At 37.5% G+C, this 25,176-nt stretch overlaps 1 protein-coding gene across 2 annotated transcripts in view; it reads right to left on the bottom strand.

The window, feature by feature from the left end:
• EFCAB3 (EF-hand calcium binding domain 3) overlaps positions 1-25,176 on the bottom strand; it is a 498,542-nt gene that overhangs the window by 112,156 nt on the left and 361,210 nt on the right. The window contains exons 106-113 of one of the 2 annotated variants that reach the window (XM_070227127.1): positions 24,989-25,042; positions 24,283-24,387; positions 17,357-17,407; positions 16,591-16,695; positions 16,006-16,059; positions 15,150-15,254; positions 14,163-14,216; positions 13,524-13,628 (exon numbers count right to left, since the gene is read on the bottom strand). In XM_070227127.1, the coding sequence (XP_070083228.1) occupies positions 13,524-13,628; positions 14,163-14,216; positions 15,150-15,254; positions 16,006-16,059; positions 16,591-16,695; positions 17,357-17,407; positions 24,283-24,387; positions 24,989-25,042 (633 nt within the window). The remainder of the gene's footprint in view (positions 1-13,523; positions 13,629-14,162; positions 14,217-15,149; positions 15,255-16,005; positions 16,060-16,590; positions 16,696-17,356; positions 17,408-24,282; positions 24,388-24,988; positions 25,043-25,176) is intronic. The other variant, XM_070227129.1, reaches the window with a different exon arrangement.

The following is a 25,176-nucleotide window of genomic DNA, read 5'->3' on the forward strand; positions in this document are numbered from 1 at the left end:
ATTGGCCTTGTAGAATGAGTTAGGGATCTTCCCCTCTTCAATTTTTTGGAAGAACTTGAGAAGGATAGGTATTAAGTCTTCTTTGAATGTTTGGTAGAATTCACCAGGGAAGCTCTCTGGTCCTCGGCTTTTATTTTTGGGGAGGTTTTTGATTATTGTTTTGATCTCCTTGCTGGTGACTGGTGTATTCAAATTCTCTATTTATTCTTGGTTCAGTTTTGGTAGGTTGTATGATTCTAAGAATTAATCCATTTCTTCTAGATTATCCAATTTGTTGGCATATAGCTTTTTGTAGTATTCTCTTATAATCTTTTGTATTTATGAGGTGTCCATTGTCACTTTTCCTCTTTCATTTCTGATTTTATTTATTTGAGTCTTCTCTCTTTTTTTTCTTGGTGAGTCTAGCTAAAGGTTTGTCAATTTTGTTTACCTTTTCAAAGAACCAGCTCTTGGTTTCATTGATTTTTCTATTGTTTTTTTTTTAGTCTCTATTTCATTTATTTATGCTCTGATTTTTATTATTTCTTTCCTTCTTCTGATTTGGGGTTTTGTTTGTTCTTCTTTTTCCAGTTCCTTTAGGTGCACCGTTAGATTGTTTATTTGGGATTTTTCTTGTTTGTTGAGGTAGGCCTGTATTGGTATAAACTTCTCTCTTAGAACTGCTTTTTCTGTATCCCATAGATTTTGTCATGTTGTATTTTCATTTTCATTTGTCTCTGGGTACTTTTTGATTTCTCCATTGACTCAATAGTTGTTTGGTAGCATTTTGTTTAATCCCCACATATCTGTGCCTTTTCTTCCTTAAGTTGATTTCTAGTTTCATACTGCTGTGGTCAGAAAAGATGCTTGGTATTACTTCTTAAATTTATTTAAGAAATCTTCTTCAATTTATTGAGACTTGGTTTTTGGCCTATTATGTGATCAATCCTGGAGAATGTTCCATGAGCATTTGAAAAGAATGCTTATCCTGTGGTTTTTGAATGGAATGTTCTATATATATGTCTACTAAGTCCATCTGGTCTAAGGTGTTATTTAAGGCCAATGTTTCCTTATTGTTCTTGTATTTGGATGATCTATCCATTGGTGTAAGTGGAATGTTAAAGTCCCCTACTATTATTGTGTTACTGTCTATTTCTCCTTTTTTGTCTGTTAATAATTGCTTTATATATTTAGGTGCTCCTATGTTGGGTGTATACATATTTACAAGTGTTATATCCTCTTGTTGGACTGTTCCTTTTATCATTATGTAGTGCCCTTTTTTATCTCTTGTTACAGTTTTTGTCTTAAAGTCAATTTTGTCTGACGTAAGTATTGCTACCCCAGCTTTCTTTTCTTTGCCATTTTCATGGAGTATCTTTTTCCGTCCCTTCACTTTCAGTTTGTAAGTGTCTTTAGGTCTGAAGTGTGTCTTTTGTATACATTATATATATGGGTCTTGTTTTTTTTTTATCCAATTGGCCACCCTCTGCCTTTTGATTTGAGCATTTAGTCCATTGACATTTAAAGTAGCTACTGATAAATATGTACTTATTGCCATTTTGTTACTGTTTTTCCTGGGTGTTTTAGTAGTTCTTCTCTTGCTCTCTCCTCTTGTTGTTTGATGGCTTTCTTTAGTATTATATTTGGGTTCCTTTCTCTTAATTATTTGTTTATTTATTATAGGTTTCTGGTTTGTGATTACTATGAGGTTCATATATAATAATCTACGTCTATAGCAATCTATATCGAGTTGATGGTCTCTTTAATTTGACCTCTTTCTGAAAGCTCTACTCATTTAATCCTCTCCTCCCACATTTTATGTTTTTGATATCATATCTAACTTCTTATTTTGTGTGAGTATCCATTACCCTCTTACCATTGAAATAGGTAATTTGGTACACTTGTCTTTTGACCTTCATGTTATCTGCATAGGTGGTTGATCTGCTACTTTTACTGTATTCTTGCCTTTACCAGTGATTTTATTGTCTTTTGTTTGGACAATTTTCTTATTCCTATTGCGGTCTTCTCTTTCCCACTTAAATAAGTACTTTTAGCATTTCTTGCAAAACTGTTTTCTTGGTGATAACTCCTTTAATTTTTGCTTGTCTGGGAAACTGTTTATCTTTCATTCCATTCTGAATGATAATCTTGCTGGGTAGAGTATTCTTGGCTGTAGGTTTTTTCCCTTCAATACTTTAAATATATTGTGCTACTCCCTTCTATCCTGTAAGGTTTCTGTTGAGAAGTCAGCTGACAGCCTTATGGGGTTTCCTTTGTATGTCATTTGTTGCCTTTCCCTTGTGGCTTTTAGGATTCTCTCTTTATCTTTAATTTTGGACATTTTAATTATAATGTGTCTTGGTGTGGGCCTCTTTGGGTTTGTCTTATTTGGTGCTCTCTGTGCTTCCTGTACCTGGATATCTGTTTTCTTCTTTAGGTTAGGAAAGTTTTCAGCTATTATTTCTTCAAATAGATTCTCTGCCCCTTTGTCTCTCTCTTCTCCTTCTGGAATGCCTATAATACGAATGTTAGTGTGCTTTATGCTGTCCCAGAATTCCCTTAGACTGTTCTCATTCTTTTTAATTCTTCTTTCTTTTATTTGTTCAGCTTGGTTGATTTCCTCTAGTCTTTTGTCCAGCTCGCTGATCCATTATTCTGTACCATCTACTCTGCTATTGAGTCCCTCTAGTGAATTTTTCATTTCCAGTATTGTATTCTCTATTTCTGATTGGTTCTTCTTCATATTTTCCAGTTCTTTGTTGATGTTCTCACCATGTTCATCCATTCTTCTCCCAAGATCAGTGAGCATCCTTATGACTTTTTGTTTGAACTCTTTGTCAGGTAGATTGTTTATTTCTGCTTCATTTAGTTCTTTTTTTCTGGGGTTTTGTCCTGTTCCCTTGCTTGGAATGTATTCCTTTGTCTCCTCATTTTATCTCTTTCTCTGTGCTTATATCTGTGTCAGGTGGGTCAGCTAGGTCTCCTGATCTTGGAGAAATGGCCTTATGTAGAAGACCCCTTTTGAGGCCCAGCAGTGTGCTTCCTTCTTGTTACCAGTTCCAAATGTTCCAGGAGTGACCCCTGTGTGGGTTATGTGTGTCCTTCTATTTTGGCAAGGTTGCTCTCGCTGCAGGTGCACAGGGAATCTAGACTGTCCCCTTGACTGGCTGGTTGTAGTGCTCAGCTGCATGTGGCTGCTGTGGACCCTTCAGTCAGTTTACCAAGTTTGAGGAGCCTCAGCACAGTTGGCTGCAAGGTCTAATAGCACATTCCTGTTGCACTTTTTTTGTTAACTGAGTAGGCCCCCAGTGTGGCTGGTTGTGAGGTTCAGGGGCTTACAATTGCCGTAGGCATCCAGCCTATAAGGCTGTTGTCAGCTCTCTCAGGATTGCAGCGGAGTGGAGCTGACCCCAGGCATGTGAGTACCTAATTGTTTCAGGCTTTGGAAGGTGGGGTGGATCCCCTATGTGGTTGTTTTGGAGGCACAGGTCTTCTGCCACAGATAAGTCCCACACCCCACAGGTCCACATCCACCATCAACACAGTCCTAGCCCATGCATAATTCCCAACCCCCTGGAGCAGACCCAGTCACCCCACTGCAGAGGCCCCTACATGCTCCACCAATGCCCCACACTCTCCACCAGCTCCTCATGCATGCCCTGCCCCACAGAGGCAGACCCATTGCCTGCCTGCAGAGGATCCAGGCACCCAGTCTATGCAGGCTGAAAAGTTTCCTGAGGGTGTGCTGTTCAGTGGGGCGAGTCCCTAGGGCGTCTGCCTGCCCTGGCTGAGCTGGATTAAATCTGCACTCTAGTGGGAGGGGCAGGCCCTGGGCTAACAGGCCAGGGGAAGAACTCCAAGAGTGTCTGCCAGCATCTCTGTCAGCATACCTGTACTAGGTCACAATAATGGCTGCTGCCAATGTCTCAGTCCCTGGAGAGGTCTCACCCCTCACCAAGATGCACCTGGAACTTATCAGGTGGGTCTCTTTTCACCAAAGGACCGTGCACCTTTCTTTCTGTTGAAATAGGTGAATTTGTGCATGGGCCCTGTAACAGCTGGAGATTTTTCCACTTAGTCCAACAGCTTTTCTAAGGGTATTCCCCATTATAGTTAATAGCCAGCAAAGCCAGATATTATAAGACTCATGTCAGTTGTGCTGAGTCTGAGGGATGCTTATAGTGGCTATACTCCCCTGCTCAGGTCCCCCACTCTTCCAGGGAAGGCTGTGTATCTTAGGATTGCTCCTGGCCAGCCAGCCATGAAGCTCTGTGGCTTGCAAAGGTGGCTTTTTCTCTCCAGACAGGAATTTCTGCCTCTTCCGCATTAGTCAGGACTGTCCCTTGTTGCGAGGATTCTTTTTATCCAGTTTTCAGTTCTCTCTCAGGGGTAATTATCCCCAAAATAGTTATAACCTGGCTGTGTTCATGGGAGGAGGTGAGTTCAGAGTCCACCAGCATGACCACCTTGACACCCTCCCGATCTGATACATTTATATTGCAATATGATTGCCACTGTATCATTAGCTAACACCACTATTGCATCAAATAATGATCACTTCTTCTTGTGGCAGGAGCAATTAAGATCTAGTCTCTTAGCAAGTTTAATGTTTATAATAAAGTTTTGTTGTGTATAATCATTGTACTGTGTATTAGATGTCCAGGACTTATTTATCTACTAGTTGCAAGTATATCTCCCTAAACCAAATCTCTCTCATTCCCCCACCCCCCAGCCCTTGGTAACTACCATTCCACTCTTGTGTTTTCAAGTTTGCTTTCTTTTAGGTTCCACATATAAGAGGTATCATCCTGTTTTTGCCTTTCTCTGTCTGACTTATTTTACTCAGCATAATGTTCTCAAGGTCCATCCATGTTGTCACAAATGGCAGGATTTCCTCTTTTGTCATGGCTGAAGAGTATTCCATTGTATATGGTATACCACATTTTCTTTATCCATTCATCGATTGACCAAGACTTAGGTTGTTTCCATATCTTGGCTATTGTGAATAATGCTGCAATGAACATAGGAGTGCATATATTTCTTTGATAACCTGTTTCCATTTCCTTTGGATATATACCCAGAAGTGGGATTGCTGGATAGTATGGTAGCTCTATTTTTAACTCTTTGAGGAACCTCCACACTGTTCTCCACAGTGGCTGAACCAGTTTACAATCCTACCAACAGTGCACAAGTGTTTGCTTTTCTCCACATCCTAATCAACACTTGTTATTTCTTGTCTTCTTGATAATAGCCATTCTTACAGGTGTGAGGTGATACCTTGTTGTGATTTTGATTTTGATTTCCCTGATGATTAGTGATGTTGAGCACCTTTTCAAGTACTTGTTGGCTATCTGTATGTCTTCTTTGGAAAAATGTCTATTCAGATGCTCTGCCCATTTTTTAATTGGATTGTTTCTTTTTTTTGTTATTGAGTATGAATTCTTTATATTTTGGATACTAACCTCTTAGCCTATGCATGGTTTGCAAATATTTTCTCCCATTCTGTACGTTCTCTTTTCATTTTGTTAATTGTTTCTTTGGCAGTGCAGAAACTTTTAAGTTTCATGTAGTCTCCCTTGTTGAATATTTCTTTTGTTACTACTTTTGGTGTCATACTCAAAAAATCATTGCCAGGACCAATGTCAAGGAATTCTCCCCTATATTTTCTTCTAGGAGTTTTGTGGTATCAGGTCTTATATTTAAGTTGTTGGTCCATTTCAAATTAAATTTTTTGAATTGTTTAAATAGGGGTCTAATTTCCTTCTTCTGCATGTGGTTATTCAGTTTTCCCAACATCATTTGTTGAAGAGATTATCCTTCCTCCATTGGATGTTCTTGGCTCCCTTTATCAAATATTAGTTGACTGTATATGTGGGGGTTTAGTTCCAGGCTGTCTATCTGTTCCATTTGTATATATGTCTATTTTTATGGCAGGGACCATACTGTTTTAGTTACCAAAGCTTTCTAGTATAGGAAGTGTGATGCCTCAGGTTTTATTCTTTTTTCTCATGATTGCTTTGGCTATTTAGAGTCTTTTGTGGTTCCATATAATATTTAGGATTTTTTTATATTTCTGTGAAAAACACCATTGGAATTTTGATAAGAATAGCATTGGGTCTATAGACAGCTTTTGGTAGCATGGGAATTTTAACAATATTAACTCTTCCAATCCATGAACATGGCATGTCTTTCAACTTGTTTATGTCTTTTTCAACTTCTTTCAACAGAGTCTTGTAGTATTCATTGCATAGATCTTTCACTTCATTGGTTAAATTTATTCTTAGGTATTTTATCATTTTTGATGTTATTGTGAATGGGATAGTTTTCTTCATTTCTTTTTCAGATGTTTCATTGTTAGTGTATAGAAATGCAACTAATTTCTGTTCATTGATTTTATAGCATGGAACTTTACTGAATTCATTGATTAGATCCAACAGTTTTTTTATGTGTGAGGAAGACTGTTGCTGAGCTAACATCTGTGCCAGTCTTCCTCTATTTTATGTGGAATGCCTCCACAGCATGGCTTGACAAATGGTGCTAGGTCTGTGCCTGGGATCCAAACCTGTGAAACCCAAGCCATCAAAGTGGAGTGTGTGAACTTAACCACTACACCAGTGGGGTGGCCCCCAATCCAACAGTTATTTTAGTCAAGTCTTTTGGATGTTCAATATATAAGATCACATCATCTTCAAATAATGATATTTTTACTTCTTCCTTTCTGCTTTGGATGCCTTGTATTTCTTTGTCTTGCCTGATCACTCCAGCTAGTACTTCCAGGACTATGTTGAACAAGAGTGATGAGAGTGGGCACCCTTGTCTTCTTCCTGGTCTTAAAGGAAAAGCTTTCAATTTTTCTCCATTGAGCATAATAGCTGTGGGTTTGTCCTATACGGCCTTTACTATGTTGAGGTATGTTCCTTTTATACCCAACATGTTGAGGGTTTTTATCAAGAAAGGATGTTGTATTTTGTCAAATGCTTTTCTGCATCTATTGAGATGATCATATGATTTTTATCTTTCATTCTATTAATGTGGTGTATTACATATACTGATTTGTATATGTTGAAACTTGTTTGCATCCTAGGGATAAATCCCACTTGGTCATGGCATATAATTCTTTTAATGAGTTCTTGAATTTGCTTTTTTAATATTTTGTTGAGAATTTTTGCATCTACGTTTATCAGGAATTTTGGTCTACAGTTTTCTTTTCTTGTCATGTCTTTCTTTTTAAAATTTTTATTTATGTTTTTTTCTGCTTTATCTCCCCAACCCCCCCCGTACACAGTTATATATCTTAGTTGCACGTCCTTCTAGTTGTGGGATGTGGGATGCTGCCTCAACGTGGCCTGACAAGTGGTGCCATGTTGGCGCCCAGGATCCGAACCCTGGGCTGCTGCAGCAGAGTGTGCGAACTTAACCACTCGGCCATGGAGCCAGCCCCTCTTGTCATGTCTTTATTTAGCTTTTGCATCAGGGTGATGCCAGCTTTGTAAAATAAGTTTGGAAGTGTTCTCCTCTCTTTTAATTTTTTGGTGGAGTTTGAGAAGGATTGGCATTAATTCTTCTTTAAACATTTGGTAGAATTTGCCAGTGATGCCATCTGGTCCTCAGGTTTTCTAGGATGGGAGGTTTTTTGTTTTTGCTGAAGAAGATTCACTCTGAGCTAACATCTGTTGCCAATCTTCCTGTATTTTATATGTGGGTTGCCACCACAGCATGGTTGCCCATGAGTGGCGTAGGTCCATGCCTGGGAACTGAACCTGTGCCACCAAGGCAGAGCATGCCAAACTTAACCACTAGGCCACAGGGCCAGCCCTAGGATGGGAGGTTTTTCATTCCTGATTCAATATCCTTACTCATTATTAGTCTGTTCAGATGTTCTTCTTTTTCTTGATTCATTCTTGGTAGGTTGTATGATTCTAGGAAATCATTTCTTCTAGGTTATGGAATTTGTTGGTGTATATTGTTCCTAGTAGTCTCTTATGATCCTATGTATTTCTATAATGTCAGTCATAATTTTTCCTCTTTTATTTCTGATTTTATTTGTTTGAGTCTTCTGTTTTTCTTCTTCAGTCTCACTGAAGATTTGCCAATTTTGCTTATCTTTTTGAAAAACCAGCTCTTGATTTTGTTGATCTTTTCTATTGTTTTTCTGGTCTCTATTTCACTTATTTCCACTCTGATCTTTCTTATTTCTTCCTTCTGCTAACTTTGGACCCAATTTGCTCCTTTTTTTTCTGGTTCCTTGAAGTATAAAGTTAGGTTGTTTATTTACAGTCTTTGTAATTTCTCAATATATGCACTTGTCACTCTAAACTGGAACTGCTTTTACAGCATCCCATAGGTTTGGGTATGTTGTATTTCTATTTTCATTTGTTTCAAGATACTCTTTGATTTCCCTTTTGATTTCTGCTTTGACCCATTGGATGATCAAGAGTGTGTTGTTTACTTTCTACATATTTGTAGATTTTCCAGTTTTTCTCATGTTGTTGATTTCTAGTTTCATATCATTGTGTTTGGACAAGGTACTTGATGATTTCAATCTTGTTAAATTTTAAGACTTTTTGTGTGTTCAATAATATAATCTGTCCTTGAGAGCATTCTGTGTGCACTTGAGAAGAATGTGTACAGTCACGCACCACATAACAATATTTTGGTCAATGATGGACCACATATACGATGGTGGTCCCATAAGATTACTACCATATAGCCCAGATATGTAGTAGGCTATACCATGTATATCAGTACTGTAAGGGAGGAAGAAATTTTCCTCTACCCTTCTAGGTTCATCTGGCTGGTCTAAAAGTTAAATTGACATGAGACAGACTAACAAGAGAAAAACAAACAAAAGTTTAATAACATGTATATATATACATGGGAGAAACCCAGGCAAACAGAGTAACTTGCCAAAATGGCCAAATCCTCACCTTAAATACCATCCTCAGACAAAGACAAAATATGTTGGTATAGAGAGTCAGGGACTTCAAAGGAAAGGAAGGCAATTCATAAGTAGGTGAAAAGGGAGTAAACCTTTTAAAAACAAGTGTTTGGCCACACAGAAACAGAAGAATACAGAGGGGAGCCCAACAAACAGGTTTTTCTAGGTTCCTCCCTGTCAACCACCTAGTTCATGATAAGGTGACAGCTTGCTTCCTGAGACAGGTTTTTTTTTCAGATTGGCACCTGAGCCAACAAGTGTTGCCAATATTCTTCTTTTCTTTTTTCCTTTTCTCCCCTATTCCCCCCCAGTACATAGTTGTATATTTTAGTTGTGGGTCCTTCTAGTTGTGGCTTGTGGGATGCCACCTCAATATGGCCTGGTGAGCGGTGCCATGTCTGTGCCCAGGATCCAAACTGGCAAAACCCTGGGCCACTGAGGTGGAGTGCGCAAACTTAACCACTTGGCCATGGGGTCAGCCCCCAAAACAGGTTTTTAAAATCTGAATTCTTTTAGGCAGTTAAGGGAGAGGAAACAAGGAAAACTTTCTGAATCTTTGTTTCTTAAAAGCAGTCACCCTAAATTAATCCTCATGTTAAAGAGACATATTTTGGGATGGCAAATTTTGTTCCCCTTCAGTTCCCCTTTATGTTTGCATCATGACAAAATCGCCCAATCATGCATTTCTTGGGACGTATCCCTGTTATTAAGTGATGCATGACTGTATTCTGCTGCTGTTGGATGGAATGTTCTACAGGTGTCTGTTAGGTCCATTTGGTCTCATGTATGGTTCAAGTCCATTGTTTTCCTGTTGATTTTCTGTCTGGATGATTTATCCATTGTTGAAAGTGGGCACTCAAATCCCCTACTCTTACTGTATTGTTGTTTATTTCTCCCTTCAGATCTGTTGGTATTTGCTTAATATATTTGGGTGCCCCAATGATGGGTTTGTATATGTTTTCAACTGTTATATCTTCTTAATGAATTTACCCCTTTATTGTTATATAATGGCTTTCTTTGTCTCTTGTTACCATTTTTGGCTTAAAATCTATTTTGTCTGATATAAGCATAGCTATCCCTGCTTTCTTTTGGTGTCCACTCACATGAAATATTTTCTTCCACCCCTTCACTTTGAGTCTATTTGTGTCCTTAAAGCTGAAGTGTCTCTTGTAGGCAGCATATAGTTGGATCTTGTTTTTTATCCATGCAGCCACTCTGCGCTTTTTGGTTGGTGGATTCAATCCATTTACATTTAGAGTAATTATTGCTATGTAAGGACTTACTAATGCCATATTTTTAATTGCTGGCTGTTTTGTAGTTCCATTGTTTCTTTTTCCCTCTGTTTCTGCCTACCTTTGTGAATTGGTGATTTTCTATGGTGGTATGGTCTGATTATCCTCTCTTTATCTTTTGTGAATTTACTCTAGCTTTTTGCTTTGTGGTTACTTTGGAGCTTACATAAAACATCTTACAGATAAAACAATCCATTCTAGGCTTATAGCAACTTACCTTTGTTTGTCTACAAAGGCTCCACCCTTTTTCTTTTCCCTTTTACATTACTGATGTAACAATTTACCTCTTTTTAATATGTGTATTTGTTAATAATTTATAGTATTTATAGTTATTTTACTACTCTTTTCCTATAACTTTTATAGTTGAGTGGTTAACACACTATCCTATTATAGAATTAGAGTTTTCTAAGCCTGACCACATATTTTTCATCTTTACCAATGTGTTGTGTACATTTGTATGTTTTCATGTTGCTGATTAGCATCTTATCATTTCATCTTGAACTCTGTTCTGCATTTCTTGTAAGGCAGGTCTAGTGGTGGTGAACTCCTTCAGCTTTTGTTTGTCTGGGAAAGTCTCTATTCCTCCCTTATATGTGAATAACTTTTTCAGGTAAAGTATTCTTGCCTGGCAAGTTTTATCTTTCAACACTTGGAATATGTCATTCTACTCTCTCCTGGCCTGTAGAGTTTCTGCTGAGAAATCTGTTGATAGCTGAAATGGGGCTTCTTTTTAGGTTACATTCATTTTTTTCCTGCTGCCCTTAAGATTCTTTATTATTGATTTTTTTAATTGAGATAAAATTGACATTATATTAGTTTCAGATGTACAACATAATGATTTGATACTTGTCTATATTGCAAAATGACCACCACAATAAGTCTAGTTAATATTATTGATTTTTGATAGTTTCAATATAATGTATCTTGGAGAAAGTCTCTTTGCATTGAGATAACAGGGTGCTCTATTAGCTTCATCAACTTGTATGTCCAAGTTTTTCCCCAGGTTTGGGAAGTTCTCAGCTATTATTTCTCTAAATAAACTCTCTGCCCCATTTTCCCTTTTTTCTCCTTCCAGAATGTGATTATTCTAATATTTGCCTTTTGATTGAACACCACAGCTCACCTGGGCTTTCTCTGCTCTTTTTAAATTTTTGTTCTTCCTCTCTTCTGTTATTTCAAAATTCTTATCCTCCAAGTCATTTATTCTTTCTTCTATCTGGTCTTCCCTGATACCAATGCTCTCTATTGCATTCTTCTTCTCATTCACTGAGTTCTTCAGCTCTAGAATTTCTGTTTGGTTCTTTTTAAAAATTTCAATCTCGTAAAGAATTCATTTTGTTCACATATTTTATCTCTGATTTCAATGAATTTTCTTTTCAAGTTTTTTTGTAGCTTATTGAGTTTCTTCAAAACAGCTATTTTGAATTTTTACCAGTTAGATCACAATATCCATGCCTTTGAGACCAGTCGCAGGAGAATTATCTTCTTTTTGTGTGTGTGATGCCATATTTCCTTAATTTTTCATATTCCTGTAGTTATGTGTTGCTGTTTTAGCATTTGAAGTAGCAGACACCTCCTTAATGCTTTGCCTGTTGCTTTCAGATCTAGTGTTATGTTCTATGGTGCTGTCATCTGAATTTTACCTCTGTCTTCGTGAGGGTATTCCTGCTCCACTCTTCTTGCTCCCTCTTGTGGCCAAATTTTAAGCTTTTTATATCTTCTCTTGTTCTTATAATTCACAGCTTGGCTATTGGAAATCTTGGTTTTCTAGTAGGTGGTGCTATAGCTCAAGTTGGTGGTTTTTCCCTTGCCCACTGACTGTCCCTTGTTTTCTGAGCATGCTCCCTGTCTACCAAAGCTTGCTCTGGAGGATGCACTTGGACCTCCATGCACATGAACCTGGCAGCAGAGTTGGGGGAGGTGTGGGTTTAGCACTTGGGCATTGGAGATGCCTGAGAACCTGGTAGGGAGATCCTTGGTGTGGTACTCTCAGAGGCTCATGAGTGGACTTCTCACTCATGAGTGCAATCCTTTTAGAACGATTTGAAATTCTTATTTGCCTCTTTCCCAATATCCTCTCTGTCCCCCAGTCATAGAGCTCCCAACTTAGTACTCCAGGTGCTGGTGGAGAAAACTGAGTTTCTCCAGCCAGACTGCCCCACTGGGGTAGCCAAACACTCACTCATCATTTTCCTTTTCTCCTGTGGGAGAGATCACCACTGCAGGATAAATCAACCCTGTGCAGTATTTCCTTAGGGGAGGGGTGGCACAGGGAAAGTTTCTTTTACTGCCTCCACTGCGACCAAACTCGTACTTTTCTTTCTTTTTTTTCTTTAATGACATGCTAGAGTCTCCCCCAGGAAGGCTGGACATAGCAAGTTCTCTCTGGTGTGTGAGTGCCTGCCCAGGTCAGCACTTACTCAATTTTTGCCTGACAACAACGAGAGAGGTCTATACAATTTTTCTGGCTCTACTGGTTCTACAGGCCATATTGAAGTTGTGTGTCTCTACTAGTTACACTGGTGGGCGAGACTCCTCCCAGGTCCTTTGGAGTAAACTAGGTCCCAAATAACCACAAAGGTGTTTTTCTTCATGTCTGGATGTCTAATTCATTGACTAAAAAGCGGGATAAAAAGGAGGAACACTTATGTGCCGTGTTGCTGATGTCACTTCTCTCAATTTTTTTCTTTGGTGAGGAAGATTTTCCCTGAGCTAACATCCATTGCCAATCCTCCTCTTTTTTTTCACTTGAGGAAGATTAGCCCTGAGCTAACTAACATTCCTGTCAATCTGCCTCTCCTCTGTACATGTGATGCCTCCAAAGCATGGCCAATGAGTGGAGTAGGGCCATGCCCAGGATCTGAACCCATGAACCTGGACCACTGAAGTGGTGTGTGTGGACTTTAACCACTTGGCTATGGGGTGGCCCCACCTCTCTCAATTTTTGTGTGTGCATGTGAGAAAGATTGGCCCTGAGCTAACATCTGTTGTCAATCTTCCTCTTTTTTTCTTTTTCTCCCCAAAGCCCAGTACATAGTTGTATATCCTAGTTGAAGGTCATTCCAGTTTTTCTACATGGGATGCCGCTACAGCATGGCTTGATGAGCGGTGCATAGGTCCATGCCCAGGATCCGAACTTGCGAACTCCCGGCTACTGAAGCAGCATGTGAACTTAACCCCTCAGCCACAGGGCTGGCTCCCTTGCCTCTCTCAATTTTTAATAAGACTTTAAACAGTTATTCTGTTAGAATTTTATGCACATAACTCATAAGCCCGAGATTCTCTGAAATTCACTGCAAGTCCAAAATGCTTACCATCCATCGGCACTATGCTCAGTAGTTCGTTGCTTTCTTTCTTCGTTAATTCAATACCCACATTTTCCAGATAAAGTTGTGTGTCACTGGCATTAATCTTACCACCTTTAAAAAGATGGGAAACATGATAAGTGAACATTTTCATACATACTTTTAAATTTAAAAAATTATCATAAAACAGCAGTATCTGAACTTGCTAGAGATATAACTGCAGAAGAACAAGAACACAATGAGGCTCATCTAACTGCAGAGCATCACAAGAAGGAGTTAAAATAGAACATGTTTCCTTTAAGCCTCGTCAAAGGAATGCTTTCATTAATGCTCTAAAAACAATGGAGACAAGCCAAACAGCCTATAATAAAATAGACTTCTTAAAAAAATGATACTTCTAAAACCACAGGTAATAAAAAGTCCATCTGTATTCTTAAAAACAAACATGTCATCAATATATCAATTGGTAAAATTGGTATATTTTGTACACCAATTGGTATATTGGTAAAATTTACCAATTTTACCATCAATTGGTAAAATGAGGCTTGCGTGCAATTGCAGAATACTTGGATATACAATTGAAATATGACATGTACATACAGCAAAAGATCCTGATTTTATATCTTTTCATCATTACTTCTCACTCACCAGAAAATAAATTTACTATATTCATAAGGGAGTTCAGTGAAATCTTCCCATTACCTGAAATATAAAGCATAAATTGGATATAGACAAATATTTATCACTATTGGGAATGGGATCACCTTTTCCCATGAAATTTCCTAAGTTGTCATCGCTTACACAGAGGAAATTTGTTGATTTTTTTTTCTGAGAAAGATTCAACCGGAGCCAACATATGTTGCCATTCTTCCTTCTCTCTTTTTTCCTCTCCAAAGCTCTAGTACATATTTGTACATTCTAGTTGTAAGTCCTTCTAGTTCTTCTATGTGAGCTGCTGCCACAGCATGGCTACTGAAAGACGAGTGGTGTGGTTCTGTGACTGGGAACTGAACCCAGGCCACCAAAGCAGAGAGCACTGAACTTTAACCACTAGGTCATCAGGGCTGGTTCAAATTGTTGATTTTTTACTGCTTTTCTTGTATTCAACTACCTTATAGAATTCTAAAGAGGATGTTTTAACATGCTAAATTAGATCTTTAATTCTTTTCCTAAATGGTCCTTTTCAGGTAAAAAGATGCCTGTCTGGTGCCATATTATTGGTCTCAAGTCAGATATCATTGACCCTCTATTTCAACCCAACCTGACATTCACCTCATATTTGTTAAATGAAAATATGATCACCTCTATTTGTATGTTACTTGTCAAACAAGTCCAAGCCCTTTTTACCATCTCACTTGGTTTTGTCAATCTCTGACCTTTTCCAACATCAATTTCAATAACTTCTGTTATTTTCTTCAGAAGCATTTGTTTTTCCTAGCTAAACCTAAATCTACTAGTGCCTTTATTTGTCCTCTGACAATATTGAGAAGCCATATTTCTCATCTTTGAGGATTATAACTCTAAAAGTACTTCTAACTTTCTAAACGAAATGGGATAAGAACACTTTGAGATTCCACAGGAAGACTTCATGGGTTCTTCTGAAAGGAAGTGGTAAGTGGTAAATTAAATACTCACTGTCAGTTTTCAAATGGTTCTGTAGATCTTTCATTTCTTTCTTTTCAAGTTTATAGTTCAAGTCTTCTAGAATGGTTTCTAGTTTATTTTTGAAAACTTTCCCTCCTTAATAAAGAAAGAGATGAAAGAAGAAAAATTTGAAATTATGCCTCAAATTTAAAAAATTCTAGTTGAATCTATGCACCAAACTTCAACGGGAGGGAGAAAAGCAAAGTTGTAATGCAGATGTTCAACAAAACATAAAACGAAGGTGGCAGGGGATAGGGGTGGGGAATGTGAGGAAAAAAGTCTCCTGTGTATTATACACGTTACAACACACTTTGCTAAAATTTGTTGTAGACATCTAAAGCAAAGAAAATGAATGAGGTTTATTATTCATTATTCATTTACTAGTCATAGGGGAGGAATATGTGAGAAACAGTAACCATAATTCTGGCTACTGAGTTTGAAATCTGCCATTGTAACATTGTAAATTATCTCCACAAACTTAGCGGTTATCTGAACTTGAATTATAAGCCATAAAGAGGAATAAAAAATGTTAACCAAATTTTTAAATATAACAATGTGATTAAGAATGTGTATTCAGATCCTGACTTTTCCTAAGTTCAAACTGTGTGACCTTAGGCAAGTGAGTTAACATCTCTCATCTGTAAAATGGTGATAAGTATCTACCTCATAGGATTTCTGTGAGAATTAAATGAGTTAATAAATGTAAAGTATTTAGAATAGCGCCTGGCACCACACTCGGGAGAAATTAGCTATTGTTATCAGTAAGTACCTAAAGGGACTTCCGAAAGGAAATACAAAGCTTAAAGATCTCATTTTTGCTTGACTACTTATTATGCTTATCACTCACCTGGGAAAGTCTTTAAACCATCTAGCAACCGATTGTAATACACTTTTCCATCAGCTATAAGAGAAGTCATAATTGATGTCATAGAGAAAGTGATACAGTAATTCATAACAAGAGTACAGACTATTTTATAAAGACAATAATGTTACATGATTTGCCTTACGGATTTAATAACAAAGTAAAGGAGTAGAGAAAGTTCTAAATTTACCCATTTTACTATGCTGAAACTTTGTTTCTGACTTGAACCTTTTTACCTAACATTCTCTCTTTCGTCCCCCCTTCTTTCTCTTTATTCTTTAGGACTCAGACATTTTAGGTTAATATCCTAAATTAAAATTTATCAATTTAAAAATCTTTATTCATTTATGAAGTTCTCAAGATCAATCCCAATAGAGTAATCCCACCTCCTACACCAGCCTCCAGGAGGGCAAGGACTTTGTCTCTAATCCTGTGACCTAGGAAGTGCTCAATAAATATGTTGAATATAAATATACATCCGATAAATGTTTAATGATTCCCCACCTACCCCAACAATATACACTTAGACTAATTTCCCCTGAAGGCCAAAGCAGTATCAGAAATGCTCACAAGTAACTGGCAGAGTTTTTAGCAGCTTCCAGCGTTCCTTAGGTGTTAGTTCTATCCCTTTGTTTTTCAAAACATCATTGACTTCATTGATATTAACCTTCATTCCTTTGAAAAGATGGAAATGATGGCGGATGAAAAATTTAAGAGTGATGAATGATTCTAAATTATGAATGTCATCTAAGTTTAACTGCTGGATTAAGAGCAGGGTTGGTCAAAATGCTGAGACAAGACTCGACAGGATGTCAGAAACAGAAATCAATCTCATAATTCTACAGAGGAAAAAATACTTTTTGAGTGTTCTAATAAAAATGAGATAAATCAATACTTTGAAATGGGGATTGTATAAAGGCCTAGCCTGACTTGTATAAATTATTACATAAATAATTCTGTAAAGACGGCATCCATATTACTTTTTATTTGCCTGTGTGATAAGTTATTCATAAAAAGAGTTAGGCCAATGTTTTATCTTGCCAATTATTGTGGTAACACAGCTTTTTGGCTGTTTAAACAATGGAAAGTTGATGTGCATTATTGAAAAAAAAATCCAGTGAATATAGAATACTTCACCAGATATAATAATTTAGTCATTTTGCTCAAAAAGTATACAACCCCAAATGAATAAGGATCACTGCATAAAAGATACCATTAATGTACTAAAAGGACTAACCATGTCAGTATGATGGGAATAAAATATTTAAAAGCATAACAGAGAGGCATCAGAATATTGCTATTTACAATGATTTTTTCCCTAACACCTTTCACTCACCTCTGAATGATTCTGCATTTTCCATGAGCAGATTCAGTTTAACTTTTTCATCTGTAAGATAAGGTACGAATGAGACCCAGCCATAATGACTTAGACCCAGAAAACTTTATAAAGATCTTACATTCTGGAACAAAACACTGAAATTCAGAAGTTTACCCAGATTTGTTCTATAAATGCATCCAGATGAGCATGGAATTGAAGAATGAAGTTTTAAATATAATAAAATATAGCATAGAAGAAGAAATTATAGTATAAAATATCAAATTCTATACACAATGGTGCTAATAAGTTTTAAAAGCAGTGCTTGACTTGCTTTCCACTTGGCCTGCTGTACTTTAGAATCCAGGAGTACTCTGATGTTTGATCACCTTACTATTAAAGGATTTAAAAGCAATACATACTGTAATACCAATGTATTCACCTACCTAAAATATGGTAGCTGGCTACTTCCACATTCCAACTCCATGGGCACCAAGATTTCCAGCTTTGCTGACTCCTTCATTTGATTTGTGTACTTACCGATTGAAAATCTCATTTCTAGGGCTACATCACACAGCCCCCTGAGGGTACAATTCATATCATAGTCTATGTGGCATTGCTTACCTCTCTTGTACAAGGTAGTATTATTTAATAGAAAGGGCAAAACTTTGAAGTTATATAAACCTTCTATCTAGGCTTCTGTAGGGTTCAAATCTTCACTCTGCCATTTAGCAGTCAGGTGGCCTTAGGCAAATCAATTGACTTCTGTGACTGACCCTCAATTTCCACACCAGAGACACTAGGATAACAACCTACTTTGAAGAGTTGTTTTTGTCATTTTTGTCTCTCTTTTTGTCCCCTCTTTCCTTTTTGTGCCCTATTTTTGACAACTAAATTTTGCATTCATCCATGAACAAAAGTACCTCTGTGGGAATTGTGGGATCCAGCATCATACACCAAACAACCCTGTAGGACTCTTGCCCACATTTGCATTGGATAATAGGCAGACAGACCTTAGTATGGGCTGCAGAACCAGCAGGAGCTTGAGAACTGGCCACAGCCCCTCTTGGCTGTGGTCAGGGAAAACCAGGAGAGTGCTTACTTGAGCAGACACCCATGGATGAGAGGGCCTTTGTAGGAAGTCTAACTTTCTTGAGGAGAGATTCTAGCATTCCATTAGAGCAAAAAAAAAAAACGAGTTTGGAGCATTGGAGAGGGTAAGGGGAACTTTGCAAGTGCCACCCCTCCTCCAAGGCAGCTCAGTGCAGGACTGAACTAGCTGGTAGAAATCTTTCCTGCAGGGGTAAAAGGGAGCTAGGAGTGATTGCCCAGCTACCCCAGCTGTGTGGAATACGGCTAGAGAACCTGTGTCTCTCTTGCAGCACCCAGAGTGTTGAGGTGGGACCTCCTGGGGGGAGGGAGGACATCAGCAAGGAGGCAGATAAAATATCTAAGCACCTTAGAGGGGTGCAGTTTCTGATGACTGCCTTCAGGACTCCAGCAGGAAACCTGTCCATGAGCTGCTGGGAGAACTTCACCTGCGAAACCCCACACTTGGCCTGTGGAGACTCCCAATGCCCTGAGTGCTAAACCCTCACCTCCCCCCGACTCTGTGGCAAGTTCCTTTTGCACACTCCTGAGTGCAGTGGTGAGTGAGCTCCAGTAAACAGGAAGTGCCCTCAGAAAATATGACAGGGTCTGTGGGCAAGGGAGAAACCACACACTTGACCTATAGTACCACCTTCTGGAAAACAAAAGAGAGGTTTCCAGCAGCCAGCCTGGTGTGTTGTAAGAACCAGAGAAGACATACAAGCTTAAGAATTCTGCCGCAAAAGGGAGCAAGAAGTGTGGAGTTAAGTGTATCCATACAATGTTGGAGAAAGGCTCAGACATAAGCAAGACCAACAAAAAATATCTCCTAGCTGAAGACAACTAGTAAAGATTTGAGGAGGTGACTGCTACTTCAAATGTGAAACCAGCAAGGTAAAACTTCAAGGAACATGAGGAATCAAGGAAACATGTTACCATCAAGTGATAACAATAATCCTCCAGTAACCAAATTCAAAGGCACAGAATCTTGTGATTTAGCTGATCAAGAAATCAAAAGCTGTTTTGAGGGAACTCAATGAACTACAAGAAAACACAGAGAGACAATTCAAAAAAATCAAGAAAACAATATGTGAACAAAATGAGAAATTAAACAAAGAGATAGGAATCATAAAAAAGAACCGAACGGAAATTCTGGAGCTGAGGAATTCAATGAATAAAATACAAAATGCAATAGAGATCATCTACAGTAGATTAGACCAAACAGAAGATAGAATCAGTGAGCCAGAGGGTAGGAACTTTGAAATGACCCAGTCAGAGGAGAAAGAAAAAAGGACGAAAAAGAGCAAATCAAGCCTAAGTGATGTATGGGATATCGTCAAAAGGACAAATATTAGAATAATTGGAATTCCAGAAGGAGAAGAGAGGGAGAAGGGGGCAGAAAGTCTCTTTATTTATTTATTTATTTATTTATTTATTTTTTTTTAAGATTTCATTTTTTTCCTTTTTCTCCCCAAAGCCCCCCAGTACATAGTTGTGTAGTCTTCATTGTGGGTCCTTCTAGTTGTGGCATGTGGGACGCCGCCTCAGCGTGGTTTGATGAGCAGTGCCATGTCCGCGCCCAGGATTCGAACCAACGAAACACTGGGCCACCTGCAGTGGAGCGCGCGAACTTAACCACTCGGCCACGGGGCCAGCCCCCAGAAAGTCTCTTTAAAGAAAAAGTTGCTGATAACTTTCCAAATCTTGGGAGAGACTTGGATATCCAAGCTCATGAAACTAATAGATCTCCCCATTATCTCAATGAAAAGTGACTTTCTCTAAGACATATTATAATGCAACTGTCAAAAATCAAAGACAAAGAGAGAATCCTAAAAGCAGCAATAGAACAAAGGATTGTAATCTACGAAGGAACCCCCATTAGGCTATCAGAGGCCATCTCAGCAGAAACCCTAAAGGCCAGGATAGAGTGGAATAACAGATTAAGTGTTGAAAGAAAAAAAATTCTGGGAAAGAATACTTTATCTGGCAAGTTAACCTTTAAATATGAAGGAGAAATAAAGACTTTCCCAGACAAACAAAAGCTGAGAGAGTTCATCACCACTAGACCTGCTTTGCAAGAAATGCTGAAAAGAGTTCTTCGGGCAGAAATGAAAAGACATCAATTAGTAAAGTGAAAACATATGAAAATATACAACATCATGGTAAAGGTAAATAGATTTAGAAAACTCTAATTTTGTAATATGATGGTATGTTAACCACTTAACTATTGTATAAAGGTTAAAGAAAAAAGAGTAGTAAAGTAACTATAACTACCATAATTTGCTAATGAACACACAATAAATAAAGAGGTAAATTGTGACATCAAAAACATAAAATGGGGCTGGCCTGGTGGCCCAGCAGTTGAGTTAGTGTGCTCTGTTTTGGTGGCCCAGGGGTCCGCTTGTTCAGATCCTGGATGCGGACCTACACACTGCTTATCAAGCTATGTTGTGGCAGGCATCCCACATTTAAAATAGAGGAAGATGGACAGAGACGTTAGCTCAGAGCCAATCTTCCTGAGCAAAATGAGGAGGATTGGTGGCAGATATTAGCTCAGGGCTAATCTTCCCCCAAAAGAAACAAATAAAGAAAAAAACCATAAAAGGAGGGAAGTAATAGGGTAGAGCTTTTGTATGCAATTGAAATTAAGTTGCTATCAACTTAAAATGGACTGTTTTAATTTATAAGATGTTCTATGTAAGCCTCGTGATAACCACAAAACAAAAACCTAGAGTAGATTCACAAAAGTTAAGGGGAGGAGAATCACCAATTCACAAAGGTAGGCAGAAACAGAGGGAAAAAGAAACAATGGAATGACAAAACAACCAGCAATTAATAAGATGGCATTAGGGGCTGGCAATGTGGCTGAGTGCTTAAGTTTGCGTGCTCCGCTTTGGCGGCCCAAGTTTTCGCAGGTTCGGATCCTGGGCATGGACATGGCACCACTCATCAAGCCATGCTGAGGTGGTGTTGCACATAGCACAACCAGAAGGACCTACAACTAGAATATGCAACTATGTACTGGGGGGCTTTGAGGAGAAGAAGAAAAAAAGAAGACTGGCAACAGACGTTAGCTCAGGTGCCAATCTTAAAAAAAGATGACATTAGTAAGTCCTTACATCTCAATAATTACTCTAACTGTAAATGGCTTGAATTCACCAACCAAAAGGCAAAGAGTGGCTGGATGGATAAAAAAACAAGATCCAACTATATGCTGCCTACAAGACACTCACTTCAGCTTTAACGATACACCTAGGCTCAAAGTGAAGGGATGGAAAAAGCATATTCCATGCTAGTGGAAAGCAAAAGAAAGAGGGGGGTAGCTATACGTACATGAGACAAAATAGACTTTAAGCCAAAAACAGTAACAAGAGATGAAAGAAGTCATTATATAATAGTAAAGGGATAAATTCATTAAGAGGATATAACATTTATAAATATGTACACTCCCAACATCAGAGCACCTAAATATATTAAGCAAATACTAACAGATCTGAAGGGAGAAATAGACAACAATACAATAATAGTAGGGGACTCATCTCTCTCTTCTGAGTATATATCCAAAGGAAATGAAAACAGGATATTGAATAGATATCTGTACTCCCATGTTTATTGCAGCATTATTCACAATAGCCAAAATATGGAATCAGCCTACATGTCTGTCAACTGATGAATGGATAAAGAATATGTAGTATACATAGACAATTGAATATTATTCAGCTGTGAGAAGGGAAAAAATCTTGTCATTTGTGACAACACTGATGGACCTTGAGGGTATTATGCTAAATGAGATAAGACAGACAAAAGTAAATATTGGATGACATCTTATACGTGGAATCAAAAAAAGCCAAACTCACAGAAACAGAGTAGAATGGTGGTTACCAGGGGCTGGGGAATTGGGGAATTAGGGAGATGTTGTTAAAGGGTACAAACTTGCAACTAGAAGATGAATAAGTTCTGCAGGTCTAATGCACAGCATAGTGACTATGATCAACAATACAGTATTATAAATTTCAAAGTTGCTAAGAGACTAGATCTTAACTTTTCTTACCACAAAAAAGAAATGATAATTATGTGACATGATAGAAGTGTTAGCTAACCCCATGGTGGTGATCATACTGCAATATATAAATCTATCAAATCAACATGTTCTATATTTTAAATTTACACAATGTTATATGTCAATTATATCTCAATTTAAAAAATTCTTGATAATTATTATCTATTGTTACCTCAATACAGATAATTAGTTTATATGACCTGATATATGGTATCATGAGAATAGGAGAAAGAGGATTGCCAGTTTCCTAGATTAGCTATTTAATTAATACACAATTCTTAGTTCCTTTTAATTAAATTTTCTTAATAGTATTTTGTGCTAGTAGTCTAGCAAAATGTGTTTAAGTGGGTAAGAGCGACCTGATTTATATTAATATTTCCAGTGATAAGACATATTAAATAAAGCAAGACTATCCATAAAATTCTAAATTTGTATGCTTCAGATCAGAAAGAAGATAGATGTGATACACATTTATAGTGCAGTGAGAATCTTAGAGAATTTGCTTTTAAATCAATATATCATTCATCATCTCAGAGCTACAGGATACACTGTAATATTTAGGAATGTCATTCTGTAGCTGTTGGAGTCAGTCAGTCAGACGGAGTCAGTCTCCATCTATGCTTCAATCCCTCAGGAAGCAGTTCAACTTTGTCTTAATTGTTTATGATATCACCAAGCACCTTTATATAGTTTCAGCTAGGGAAAGGATTTATCTTAGTCTTTTATTAAACAATCTCTATTATCTTCAAAAAAACCCCTACATTATCTTTTATCCGTAAATTCATTTTTCTTTTTTAACAAATTATTTTAATGCTTTAAAATATATCAGTTTAAGGGAGACATTCTGGTGGATGGTCAAAAGGCTAGTTTCTTCTTCCTTCACTTCACCCTTCCTCTGCTACCTCCATATATCTAAGAAATCCTGGTCCAAGGATACATTTTCTCCTCTTGTCATTGGTGTTCATTTCTGCTCTATAAGGGTAGAATATACCAGCCATGCCACCCCAGATTCCCAGTAAACCTTACTCCTGTGTTGGCTTTTGGCTGAATTAGAGGACTACAGTAAAGAGAAATGCCTACTCTTCTCCTTTATTCCTACAAATCATAGCCTGTCTTCAAGTTCTCTCAGCCTTGCCCCGACACTCTTCTACATGTGTGTATAAATATTTAATTAATTTATTTATTATATACAGTGGAGTTTCTTGATGTATTTAATTTCTAAACCGACTTTAGAACCTAATCTTAAAATAAGACTCCATTATCTCTCAAAACTATAAACAAATCTTTTATTATGGCTATTAAGGCTTAATATTAAGATAGAACGGATTAAACCCTGTAGGCCACCAGGAATACTTCCGAAATCTCCACCTAGCACCCATTTTATATTAGAGATTTATTAGTTAAAGCCAGAATGGTTGGAACGGTTAGGCTACCCGGAATACCCAGAACATGCATATTGTCTTTTCTGCTATTATATGTTCCTTCCTGTAGTGTAGTTACACTTTATGATTATTTAAGGGATTTTTACCTTTTTTTTCCTAATTGATTTTTAAATTTCTTCTTTGACTTTATTTTCCCTTAAAATATTCTTTGTTTCATTTCTCTACCTGCTTCTTAGGTCTGTCAATTTCCTCACCGGCATCAGAGTTTAGCCCTGCAGGTGGGAGTCCCTGTTTAACAGATTATTGATCTATAATTTAAGTATTAATAACTGATTTAATAGATTTTTCCATATGAAAACATATGGAAGTTTCCTTAGAGAAGCTCAGTTTCCCTAAAGGCACAATGACATGCTCACCCTCAGTTGGCAAGTGGTTCCGCAGGTCCTCAACTTCCTCATCCTCCAGCTCATAACCCATGTTTTCCAGGATAGTTTCCATTTTAGAGACATGACACTTACTACCTTAGGGAAGAAGGAAGTGATAAAAAATAGCAACTTATATCTAAGAAAAATACTGGTTATATTCACATACCAATTGCAATTGTATAGAACAAATCCACTGCACAATAATCTAAAAAAACCTGTTTAAGGTTACATGTGGAAATGTTCAATACGTTCCATAATAGAGACTTATTGTGGAAGCCAGGAAAAGAACATATTCTGCCAATCTCACGTCAGAGGTCCTTTCTATAGTTTGCAGGAAAGATATCTTTAGAAGAAACTTAATTATATTTATGCAAATTATATACAATTTTATTTATATATTAATTCCATATACTACTATTATATATTATAAATTACATATATATTTTTTTAGGTGAACCTGATGAATTATGCTAGACAATAACTAGAGCTCTGGATAGCAAATACATTTTGAAACTTTTTCAGTGTCAGAACTACAAATTATCACATTAGATGTAGTTGCATCTAAAGTAGACCTATAGGCTAATGGGATAATAAGATCAATAACCTAATTACTGTGTAATGATAAGGTCTTTTAAAAGTTAAGGTAAAGTCTGCAGATCTTAGTTTTACTTGCTTTCTTATTGGGATTCTCACTTACCAGGAAAAGCTTTTATATGATCGAGTAATATATTTTTCTCTACCTTTCCATCAGCTGTAAAATAAGACACATTTAAGGTCAAAGAAAAAGTTATATGGACAGTCAAAAAAAGAGTAGCAAGAGCATAATTTCATAATTATGTACTTAAAAAATTTGCCTTCTGAGGTTATACTCCTACATTTCCCATG

This window comes from Equus caballus, chromosome 11 (assembly GCF_041296265.1).
Source record: "Equus caballus isolate H_3958 breed thoroughbred chromosome 11, TB-T2T, whole genome shotgun sequence".
Taxonomy (NCBI): Eukaryota; Metazoa; Chordata; class Mammalia; order Perissodactyla; family Equidae; genus Equus; species Equus caballus.